This window comes from Haplochromis burtoni, unplaced genomic scaffold (assembly GCF_018398535.1).
Source record: "Haplochromis burtoni strain Fernald_Lab_line unplaced genomic scaffold, NCSU_Asbu1 Contig_137, whole genome shotgun sequence".
Lineage (NCBI taxonomy): Eukaryota > Metazoa > Chordata > Actinopteri > Cichliformes > Cichlidae > Haplochromis > Haplochromis burtoni.
Genome location: NW_024582498.1, coordinates 1,072,554 through 1,085,017, shown reverse-complemented (window position 1 = coordinate 1,085,017; position 12,464 = coordinate 1,072,554). Strand labels below are relative to the sequence as shown.

The following is a 12,464-nucleotide window of genomic DNA, read 5'->3' as shown; positions in this document are numbered from 1 at the left end:
TTCTCTATAACCAACACTAAGCGTCAGTATTATGGGATATATTATTGCTTCATTAACAAAATGATGACACCAATTTGATGTCTGTGACATAGAATCAAGCATTGGTACTGTGGATGTTTTAGTGCGGCTGCTTATGAAAGGTCTCCTCTTTTTTTTTATCTGCATTTTGATTCCAGGCTCATCTTCAATCTGTCAAATGATTTTCTGTCATATTTTAACACTCATCGTTGGTGTTCTGTGTAAGAGCTGGGAATCATCACACTGATCAAACATCTTTAGTCAGTGGATGAGCCAGCAGATGAGGTCCTAGCAACTGGAATTCCCCCTTCTAAAGTTCAGAAAATTCAGTAAAAGAGACCTGTTATTTTACGCCAAAACAAATCTGTAACAAGCCCAAAAAGCAATGAAGCCACAAATTGCAAATAGACCGTGTGAGACCCTGTAGGGCTTGTAACTGGGAAAAAATTCACTGTATGAGTGTAAAATTTAAACAGACTAAATTCACTGTGCAGAACAATTCGTCTGATTCTGAGAGAACTTTTTCAGATTTAGTTGATTTTATATGCATGGACACATTGTCTTGCCTTTAATGAGCTGAGATTGATTTTGAAAGAACGGTCCCTTTAGGATAGCAAGTATTAGAGCAGTATAACTAGTACCTCAGACACTTGACAGTTATTTAGCGTAGGCTTGGTTTAGTGAGTGTGAAGATGGCTTTAAATGGCTTTATTGATGGTCAGAGTAGAAATATTTTTGGGGAGTGCTGTGGAGTTATAAAAGGCGTCTCCGAATGTCTGGTATGTGAAGCAAATGTTACTCGCTGGTTAGTACTAGTCACCGAAATATCTACTTACACATTTACTACAGTTGTTCTGTTTTATGTGAAGACTAACAAATGGACCAATAGTTTTATAAAACTGATTATTGAGTTGATGTCCATTTGATTTTTTTTTTAAAGCTACATCCATCCCCATTAATCATCTCACACCTTAGAGATGTCCAGTTAGGGGAGACAAAGTAAAACCACTCACAGTGGTTGTTTTTCCACAAAATGATCACATTTACCTTAAAATCAATGTACATATCACCAGTAACACCTCTATACTTCTCTGAATATGGTTTCAAGCGATGATCTTTTACTTGTACCATGATTCAAGTCAGGTACTCCTTTAACCATTTTCTTTGACTTTCACTGCATATTCATACTAACTGTCTGCTTTCTTTATTTCATGATAGCCCTCATCCTTGACGTGATGACCGTGGCTGGAGTCCAGAGATTGGTGAAACGGAGAGGACCCTGGGAGATGACACCGAGCTTCCTGGACTGCGTCGCCATGGACGTGTACTCTTTCCCCGCTGCCCACGCCAGCCGAGCTGCCATGGTCTCCAAGTTCTTGCTGTCCCACTTGGTGCTGGCTGTGCCGCTTCGCATCCTGTTGGTGCTGTGGGCCTTCCTAGTGGGCATGTCCCGGGTGCTCTTGGGCAAGCACCACCTAACAGATATGGTGTGCGGCTTTGCACTTGGCATGCTCCATTTTAGCCTAATGGAGACGGTGTGGCTCTCATCAAACACCTGTCAGACTCTTATTTCCATAAGCACGCTGAGCTGGAGCCCCTTTTTCTGAGCTTTTTACTAGCACACATGGCTTGTTTAACCTTGCAATATCAAACACACAGACGGGTGACAAATTAAAGGAAACACTTGGTGCCAGAACAGCCTTATTGCACCTCGGCTTTGTTTCAACAAGACTTGCATTCTTCTGTTCATGATGAAGGCTCAAGTCTTTGGGGTTTTCCTTTAAATTGTCACCTATGCGTTGGTTAAAGTTGCAAAGCAGGTTTTCGTTGCAGGCTGCAAGCAGGAACCCACTAATATTCGGATCCAGATGCTGACTTGCATGCAATTCCTAAACCAGGAAGCTCGCAAGACCTTCATAACGCTTTACAAGTTCTAGTATGACACTGCTTCATAGTTTTAACAAAACACTAACAGCCACAAGCAAAATAAAATATCTGCAGACTGGCTACAGGTTTTCTTGAAAGTGTACATGAAGGAAAAGTGGTTTGGATTTTTTCAAAAGACTTTCATTCATATTCATTTATTATTTAACTTCTATCAAGGACACCAAACTCCACTGGATCTCATTTTTTCTCTCTTTTATTTTAGGAGAGTTAAACACAGAAGCCACAGCTGAACACTGAAATTTGGAGTTATATTGTTGTATGTAACATTCAAGTATATATGAAAGTAAGGCAGTTTGGATAGTCTACATTTCTTATTTCTTTTGCTCATATGTTTATCATATTTGAAGTTTTTTTTAATTAAGCTGTTTATGTACAATTATCACCCAGAAATTTTTTTTCTTACCCTTTCAAGTTTAATTTCTATTAATGTGCCATTTGTGATTTAATGAGTTTAAATCATTTTTAAAGCTAATATTTCTCCACAGCACTTTCATTAATGATTCATTAAAATCTCTAAATCAGCTGATCATAAACTGTTTATGGCAGTGAAACTATTTCTATGCCTCACTAAAAACAAGTGCATGTGTGTGGGAACATATGCATACGAAGCAGAAGCAAACATTGGTTTGAAATATCAGCTGTGGACATGTTATGCCTTTTTTTATGGCTTTGAATGAACTCTGCCATCATTTCATTGGTTTAGTATGATTAAACAGTTTAGTGTATGTGCTGTACAGGGATCTGTATATGATGTTTTTACTATGTTGTTCTATCTCAATAAAATGAAATGAACCGTTAGGAAAATGTAAATGTGTTTTATTTAGTTTTGGTAAGAGGATGCCACTAGCAGTCCAAATTTGTTGTTTTCATGTATATGTGCCTGTGGGTGTTTGGGATTGCTGCTCTATTCTGTCTGTGATTAAAGATTTGGGCAGATATGTCACAAGCAGAATGTGGGGGAAAAATATTTATTACAATTAATAGGATAAATGTTGTTTTCTGTTTACCAGTAGCTTATTTGTCTGCTCTTAAGACAACTTTCCAAAGAAAAGTAGTTTTTATTACTTCAGACTTCACAAGGATTGTAAAATGCCCCACAGCTCAAGAAAATTAAGTTATGGATTTCCATAGGGATGTCATACGGAGAGGGCTATTCATTTGGAAAGACATTTTACACCATTTCTTTCCAGATGGGGTGTTTGCACCCACTATATATATACATATACAGTGGACACGTTTCACTCTTTTTCAACCTCAGCTCTTTACATGTTATAACTTTACTCTTCTCTGTGACTTGCCAATGGATAAACAACAGCAAAAGCATGAGGGGCTCACAGACCAGTTAATAATAATAATAATGGATTGCTTTTATATAGCGCTTTTCTAGGCACCCAAAGCGCTTTACAATTCCACTATTCATACACTCACATTCACACACTGGTGGAGGCAAGCTACAGTTGTAGCCACAGCCGCCCCGAGGCAGACTGACAGAAGCGAGGCTGCCATATCGGCCCCTCTGGCCAGCAGTTACACCACACATTTTGCACACTGCCTCCATCCACAACAGATGAGATGGAGATAGTCAAGACAACCTGCTGACATTCAAACTGAGCATCAGAATTTAAGTGACTTTAAACATGGCATGGTTGTTGGTGCTAGTCACGCTGGTCTCAGCATTTCAGAACTGTTGATCTACGGGGATTTTCCTACACAGCCAGCTCTATGGTTTACAGAGGATGGCTTGAAAAATGATGATATCCAGTTAGCGCCAGTTCAGGACAGAGGAGAATGGTCAGACTGCTTTGAGCTGATAGGAAGACAAAATGACTCAAATAACCACTCACCACAGAAGAGCATCTTGGAACGCACAACATGCCAAACCCTGAGGCAGCTGGGGTACAGTAGCAGTAGACCACTCCCGTCAGCTTAGAACAGAAACTGGTACACAAGCTCACGAAACCAGACAGTAGGAGGCTGGAGAAACAAAACATAAACAAAACAAACTTCCTTGATTGGATGCGTCTTGAGTTCTGCTGATGACGCACCACGTCACAAAGCTCAAGTTTCTTAAACCGGTTTCTTGAACATGACAGTGAGTTCACTGTACTCCAATGGCCTCCACAGTCTCCAATCCAATAGAGCACCTTTGCGATCTGGTGGGACAAGAGACATCAAGGATGTGCAGCCAACAAATCTGGAGCAAGTGTGTGACACTGTCATGTCAATATGGACGTAACTCTGAGAACTGTTTCCAGCACCTTGCTGAATCTATAGCATGAAGAATTAAAGCAGTTCTGAAGGCTGAAAGAGGGGGTGCATTCCAATACTTGCAAGGTGTGGCTGATGAGTGTGCATAACATGGACACTACAGCTTCCCATCAACCTAAAATTACTTAATGAAAAAGAGATTTAATTTTTAAATTAATTTTTCCTGTATTATTACAATTATAGATTAAAATGCTCTGGGTGTATGGCAGGCCACAGTTTGCCTTTAAATATTAATGAAGTATTTAATAGTATAATAAACTCAATCACGCAAAGCCATAAAATGAAATTGCACGACTGAATATGCGACATAAATTAATATTTTAATTTACAAAAATTAAATGGGACCAAAAATAGACAGGAATATCCAAGATTACGCTTACTCGACAGAGTTTTTATCCAGAAAGCACACTTTAATGTGCCGATTCAGACTATTGTTCATACTTCATACCCTTATAGCTCTCCTGTCACACTGTTCTTACCTCAGAGGATTTTTATAGGAAACCGCACCAATGCAAAGGAGTGCGCTGTGAAACCAAAAGCAGGAATGAAAACTGATTTCAAAATCAATCAGATTCTCACCTTAATGTTTTTGGAACTGAGGATCTATTGTGAAACTATATGTGCTATTTGAATATTTAACAGAGAGTTTAAGACAGTAAGTGTTGTGCAGAACAGACAGAAATAGTTTCTTGGACATATATGTTGATCATGGGTAAAATGCTGTCATGCTTCAGTGTGTGACTGTGAATGTTATACACTGAAGCATGAGCACGGGGACTAAAAACAACTGCGGTGCAATAGGCCATAAAAATAATACTGCAAGGCAATGAAAAGAAGCTATGGGGTCATTTGCAGCTTTGTGCAGCTTTAATAAAAAGTAACAGGTTAGACAGGTGCGCCCTCTAGAGGACTCTCCTTGACTACACTCCAGGACGTCATATCCAAATACACAGTGGGCTGTGGTGGAATATAGTCCAACCTTTTCCTAATCACCTTTATTTGACTGTGATGGGAAAGGTCAGGATAAACGATTTAAAGGGTTTAGGAAAAGAGAACTGTGGTGCTCAGAGAATCTGACTTTGCTGAACACGACTGTGCAGACAGATGGATACAAAAAGTGCATCTCAGATTTGATCCCAGGAGTTTTACCACATTGTGTCATGCAAGGACAACCTGGTGAAGGTGTACTTATTATCTTTGTGGCTTGTACCCCACACACCTATCCTGAACCCTAATGCTATGTTAGCTTTTTATGTATTTATAATATTAATTCACACACTTGGTCTTGCATTTTTATAGGTTTACTGCTCACTCATAGCTTCATCGAGCTCACATCTGCACATATTGCCACCTCTGAGTCATCAGTTAACCTAACATGTATGTCTCTGGACTGCAGGAGGAGAACAGTGCATGCAGAGGAAACCTGCCACATAAAAAGGGCTCCTCAGTGAAGGTTTGGAGGGAGATTTTCAGATGCGTACATGGGCCACAGCTGTCTTTAGTCTGCTTTATACCATATTTTAAATTTGAATTCAATTTTATAGATTTATGTTTGATATGGATCTCATTCGAATTTCTGAGTTTCAGAAACTGCCTTCTGCTGGAAGAATCCAAGAACTCATCAATGAATATCCGCGATCCATCATTATAAAAACCAGCTTCTTACCAGGAGTTCAAATAGCAACTCCAAAAATTCAAAACATCCCAGAAAGAGTCAGAGATGTGTGTATCTCTCCATATGTAAAATGCTGCGGCACGATTTTTAACTGGGAGAAGGAAATTTGATCACATCACTCCAATTTTGGCCTCTCTACACTGGCTTCCAATTGAATTTAGAATCCGTTAAAGTCCTTTTATCCGTTTAGTCCGTTTTTTATATCTCTAAATGGTCTGGCACCTGTTTATTTGTCTGACTTGTTGAAGCCCCACGTCCCCACTCGTTCCCTTCGGTCAGCTGAGCAGTTGCTGCTTTCGGTCCCAAAGTCACAGCTGAAACTTTAGAGGAGACCGAGCGTTCTCTGTTGCAGCGCCGATGCTTTGGAATAACCTTCCTCTCCATATTAGACAGGCTACATCAGTGCCAGTTTTTAAGTCTTTATTAAAAACCTATTTTTATTCCCTGGCTTTTAACTCTGTGGGTAACTGACATTTGTTTTATTAACTTGATTGCTATGTCTGATTTCTGCTATCTTATTACTATATGCATATTTGTATTGTACAGCACTTTGGTCTACCAGGTGTGTTTTTAAAGTGCTATATAAATAAATGATGATGTTGATGATGATGATGATGATGATATGGCATAACAAAGTTATGGTGTGATGACAGAGACCCAATATTGTGCATGTTGTGGAGATACAGAAATTCTTTTATTGCTGCCATATAACCTGCATCATTATAACTGCATTAATAAGATTCTTTACAGCATTATTCCATTTAATAATATTTCTTACAGTATTGATATTGCATTAAAGTTGTTGATTGAAGATGTCCATTTGAGGATCCTTCCATTATGTTAACTTCTATTACAAGTACGGTTAGAAGTATTTTATACACATTGCATATCTGTGCTTATTTTGAGTTGATGTTCGGCTCATTAAGGGTCTTAAGCTTCACTGGCGTGACTGTCCAGGTGATACATGCTGAGGGAAACTAGAACATAGAAGGATAACTGCAATGCATGCTTACAACACATATAATCTAGGAATGTGTCAGGCCTGAGGCCTTAACTCATTTGGTGTCTCACTATATTTTACTCTACTTGGCAACAGATGACCAGAGTCAATAATTAGCCCCAGAGACCCTGAGGGCTTGAAGTTTATTACCTTGTATGGAAGGTGTTATAGAAAAGAGAAGTTCTATGTCTGTTATAGCTATTGTACAAGATGTACGATTAACTGTGACTAATGTCTGGAACCTATTTTAATCTGTCATTGACGCCATGGGGGGGGCGTGTACCCCACTGCTTTATAAGTGTCCACAACATGTATTTTGGTCAGAAGACATATGTTGATGTTTTCTCCGGGCTGTTAATAAACTCACCGTTTGATTGCACTTTTCTGGGGCCTCCGTGGTTTGTGACACTGCTCTACATTGATCGATTTCGCGACAATGTGGAATGAGTTCCCTCAACGGTTTGAAATAAAGTACTGCATTATCAAGCAGGACAGCCAAGTGGTGATCATGCACTGCTGATCAAGTGGCCTCAAAGGGATTTTTATTTCCTTTGGTGATTCAAAAGAATTTTTGTCTGTGCTCATCTCCCATCATACAGAGCCGCATATCCTTTAACACTCTTAAAGAATCTCTCTTAAGTCTTTTTTGTACATTAGGATTCCCATCTTCATCAGTGTGTGCAGCATGATTCAATTGTTTGCTCGAGCTTCGCTGTTCTCACCTGTGTTCAGCAAACCCAGCATATCTAAAACAGTCTGTAAGAAATGGTTCTTTTAAGAGTGTTGCGCGTGTGTTGAAAGATCCTCATCATTTCCGAGGTTGGTGACTGGTGGATCAGATATATCACTGCGCTTGTGGCATCCAAACAAACCAACATCCTGGAAATATAAGTTAGAGGAACACCACAAACTCATCATCATACACAGTTGCACTGATCAAACTTCAGTGATTTCATTCTGGAGTTTGAATTTACTTTTCTGGTCTAAGGGTGACTGGATCTGGGTCCACAGTCTGTTACAACTCAAACAATGAGTTATTTCTGTTTTAAGCAAGTTGCCTCCATTTGATAAAAAGGCATGATCACCATGTGGGATACCTTAACACCATGCAGTTCAGCATCCCTCCAGCATCCTGCGTTTCTGAAGCACAGTTTCTCAGCAAGGGGAAGTGGAACTTTAATATGGAAAAGAGCTCAATCACCAGATTGTTTGCTTCAGGAAACAAGTAACTGTTTGACTATTTGACAATTGTTTTTGACTTTTAACTATTATATGACATTTGCTATTACGAATGTGCCTGAACCCGGAGTACTTATTGCATTCAGCAAAAGGAAATATTGTTATCTGGGATGCTGACAGCACAGAGGTTCTGCATTATATATCAGAATCCATGACAAACTCGTGAGCACGGATGGAAAAACGAGGAGGAGATACGGGTAATCTGCCGCTGAAAATGTCAGAAAAATATCTCCATGCATGTCTGAGATGGGGTTAGCCCTGATACTACAAGTCAGTGTTGACATAGCCATCAGATGGCTACATCTATGGCCAGTCAGTGTGGCAGTGCAAAGTGATGGGGCATATATTGGGGCTCGTGTGTGAATGTCGGGCTGTGGACAAACGTAGGTTGCTGTGTGGGCTTTTTTTTTGGAGGAGACCAACGGGAGCACAATGATACCCAATTCCCAGCAAAGGAAAATGCTGATGAAGAGGAAAAAGCAAAAGCAAAGAGGAGGCAAAAGTCTCTCAAACTTTAGAGTTTCCAGCAGCACCCCGTCAATACCAGACTTTACAGAGGTCTTCGAGAGAATAAGTGAGAAATTACATATGAACACAATGCTAATATTGAAAGTCATCGTGTTAAAATGTTGAATAAGATAATTTTTTATGTTATTATTGTTGTTGTTGTTTTTTAACAGTAATCGCCAACAATCTGTCTAGAAGCAAGTCTTATCATTCAGCACCCATCATAAAACACAGTTTGCAGACTCTATCCCAAAGTAACATTTGAAAAAGCCTCGGAAGCCTTTTTAGATTTTTAGTCAGGAGTCTCATTGCCGTTTCTCTCTTCGTGTTCTTTTAAAGACGGTGACGGGCACAGACGCAGCGGCTCACTGCGCCTCATGTTCGGTGCTTTGTTTTTTTTATATTTTCTACGTGTGTATGTGTGAGTGAATGTGTTTTTTACTACTCTGCATCGAGTAGAGCAGGGCTGCCCAATCCCAGTCCTCGAGAGCTACTATCCTGCAGCTTTTAGATGCATCCCTACTCCAACACAGCTGAATCAAATGGTTTGATTACCTCTTCAGCATGCCATCATGTTTGGCAAAGGCCTGATAACAAGCCATTCATTTGATTCGGGTGTGTGGGAACAAGGATGCACCTAAAAGCTGCAGGACGGTAGCTCTCGAGGACCGGGATTGGGCACCCCTGGAGTAGAGTCTACTTACAGTCGTCAAGACCTTCTGAGTTTGGGATTACGCTGTGCAAGGAACATTACGTCAGACTATCACCACTTCCACGGCATTCCGGAGGACATAATAAGAACTCCAGGGTCTCTGTGGCTGGTTCTTCCCAGCGGCAAGCCAAAGAAGAAACGTAAACAGAGGAGGCAAAAGCGTGGCTGCAGGGCGGGCCCGCTCGCACGGCTAAAGAAACAACCATTTAAGCCACCGCTGAGTATCTCCTCTCCGACGTAGTCAGCGAGTGTGTACGGGACAGCAGCATCCTACTACTCACAGAGACTTGACTGCAGCCATCGATTCCGGACTCGGCTATTGAGTTAGCAAGCCGCACGGTCCACCATCACGACAGGAACGGCCACTCCGGTAAGAACCAAGGAAGGGGTTTATACATCTACATCAATGACAGCTGGTGCAAAGACTGTAGACCGCCACTGTTCCCCGGATTTGGAATATTTTACTGTGAAATGCAGACCATTCTACATACTTCGCGAGTTTACTGTCGTCATGGTAACGGCCATGTATGTACTACCCGATGCTAACGCTAACTCGGCCTTGGAGGAGCTGGACAAGGCAATAAGCAGTCAGCAGAACTCCCATCCCGACGCAGTGCACATTATAGCTGGGGACTTCAACCATGCTGACTTAAGGTCAGTATTCCCCAGATTTGAACAGCATGTTAAATGTGCAACAAGGGGGGAAAAACACACTGGATAAAGCCTACAGCAACATCCAAAAAGGCTACAGAGCAACCCCTCTACCACATCTAGGTTTGTCAGACCACATATCCATGCTGCTGATCTCTGCATGCACTCCTTTTAGGAGGAGAGTCCCCCAGCCAGAAAGACTGTGAAGGTGCATCACATCAGCTGCAGGACTGTTTTGAAAGCACAGTGTGTTTGAACACCAGGACCTCGAACAGCACACAACATCAGTGCTCTCATATATTAACTTATGTATCAACAGTGTTACTGTGACAAACATCTCCGAGTGTATTCCAACCAGAAACCTTGGATGACTACAGAAGTCCAGGTCTTGCTGAAGCAACGTGACGCCACTTTCAGATCCGGTGATGTTATTGCATTACAGTACAGCCAGATCTGAGCTGAAAAGAGGTATCAGAGAGGCCAAGGCAGCGCACAAGAGGCGGATTGAAGACCACTTCAGCAACAACTCACGACAGGTATGACAGGGAGTTCAGAACTAATCAACTACAAACCTGGCAATACCACATTGACTGAGGGCAACGCGATGCTTGCGGAGGAGCTGAAGCACGCTTTGAGGTGAAGGGACTAGAGGCAGCAGGAGCTAAAACATCAGACGGCAGCAACAGCCCAAGCCTCATGGTGCAGGAACATGACGTGAGGCGCACAGTGAGGGCGGTGAACCCCAGGAGGGCCGTCGGTCCAGATGGGGTGACCGGAAGGTTTCCAAAAGAATGTGCAGACCAGCTGGCTGGGATCTTCACTAAAATCTTCAACACTTCACTGTCCCAGTCCTGCATCCTGCCATGCCTAAAGTCGGCCAAAATTGTCCCACAGCCAAAGCGTACCAACATTTGCACCCTCAACGACTACTGACCAGTTGCTCTAACACCTGTTATAATGAAGTGCTTCGAGAAACTGGTCCGACGTCACATCATGTCCTGCCTGCCACCCACACTCCACCAGCTCCAGTTCGCATACAGAGCTAACAGATCAACTGAAGACACCATTGCTACAATGCTCCACACCACCCGGTGGATCAGAGACTTCCTCTCAGACCGTGTACACAGAGTTAGAGTGGGGCCTTATCTTTCCTCAGTTCCCACCCAGACAATGCAGTCATTAAGTTCGCAGATCATCTCTGGGGGAGACGAGACGGCATACAGAGCTGAGGTTAAGAGGCTGTCAGATAGTTGTGTAGACAACAACCTGGATCTCAATATCACCAAGACAAAAGAGCTGGTAGTCGGCTTCAGAAGAAGGAAGGCCCCCGTTGATGCAGCCTGTCAGCATTTTCCATTTTCAAGTTCTTGGGTGTGCACATAGACACAGGAATCCGATGGAGCTCAAATACCTCGGCAGTTTTAAAGAAGGCCCAACTTTTTAAGAAAAAAAAAAATAAATAAATAAAAAAATTAAAGAAGGCCCAACAGCGTCTCCATTTTCTGAGAATCCTCAGAAAAATGGACCTGAAGAAGGAGCTGCTGATCATCTTCTACCGCTGCGCCATTGAATTCTACCTCCCTGGACTTTTTTTTTTTTGTGGGGGTGGGGGGACAACAATAACAATAATAATATTAATAACATGGTGCAATAATAACAATGTGCAATAAACATACACTTATTCTTCTTTTTATTACTTAAGTTACTGTGTTGTGTTGTATTGTACATAGTGCCGACGTGGGACAGTTTTCCAATTTAATTGTACTGTTGTACTATGTATGACTGTGCAATGACAATAAAGACCTTATCTCTTATGTTTTTGACAATGCTCGCTTAATAACACGTTTGTCAAATACCCGGCCTTCCTTAGTAGGCTTTCAGGTCTGTGATTTATTTCACTTTGAAGTTAATCTGGTCTTTAATCAGCATTTTAAAGAAAGGTTTCTTAGTGTTTCCATCAAGGACTATTCATTTAAGCAGCCAAAATTGCTTTAATGCTGCTGGCTATTTCATTTTTTTTAAAGAACTGTGAGAATAATAATAAAAAGAAAACAGCTTGTAACAAGCCAGACTGCAGAAGGCAGCTCAAGGATGAACTTCAGATGATGATTCAAGACAATGGAATTTTTTCAAAGGTCTCTGTATCCGAAAACATAAACTTTTCTCTGTTCATAAACGTGCACACAGTGTACTCTTTGACATCCCTGTGGTAAAACACGTTGGTATTTGTGTAACAAAAGTTCTGAAAGAAGTTGATTAATGTAAAGACAGATTTCATATTTTGGTTAAAGGAATAGAAGAAGATCACATGGATGTAGTGAAACAGGACATGCAGAGGGTCGGTGTGACAAAAGAATGCTAGGGTGAGGTGGAGCAGTGATCCAGAAAAGAAGTTCTGTATTTCTTCAGTGCATAAAGAGGAGTACATCCATTTTTGAAGACACCTA

At 41.3% G+C, this 12,464-nt stretch overlaps 2 protein-coding genes across 3 annotated transcripts in view; one reads left to right on the top strand and one right to left on the bottom strand.

Moving 5' to 3' along the window:
- Positions 1-3,314, top strand: part of LOC102297410 (inactive phospholipid phosphatase 7) — a 77,810-nt gene extending 74,496 nt beyond the window's left edge. The window contains exon 3 of one of the 2 annotated variants that reach the window (XM_005931176.3): positions 1,237-3,314. In XM_005931176.3, the coding sequence (XP_005931238.1) occupies positions 1,237-1,625 (389 nt within the window). In that variant the 3' untranslated portion in view covers positions 1,626-3,314. The remainder of the gene's footprint in view (positions 1-1,236) is intronic. The other variant, XM_042224419.1, reaches the window with a different exon arrangement.
- Positions 1-11,401, bottom strand: part of fam78ab (family with sequence similarity 78 member Ab) — a 29,462-nt gene extending 18,061 nt beyond the window's left edge. Inside the window, exons 1-2 of the mRNA XM_042224423.1 lie at positions 9,648-11,401; positions 3,810-3,939 (exon numbers count right to left, since the gene is read on the bottom strand). Of these exons, the coding sequence (XP_042080357.1) occupies positions 3,810-3,822 (13 nt within the window). The 5' untranslated portion in view covers positions 3,823-3,939; positions 9,648-11,401. The remainder of the gene's footprint in view (positions 1-3,809; positions 3,940-9,647) is intronic.
- Positions 11,402-12,464: the final 1,063 nt, after the last annotated feature.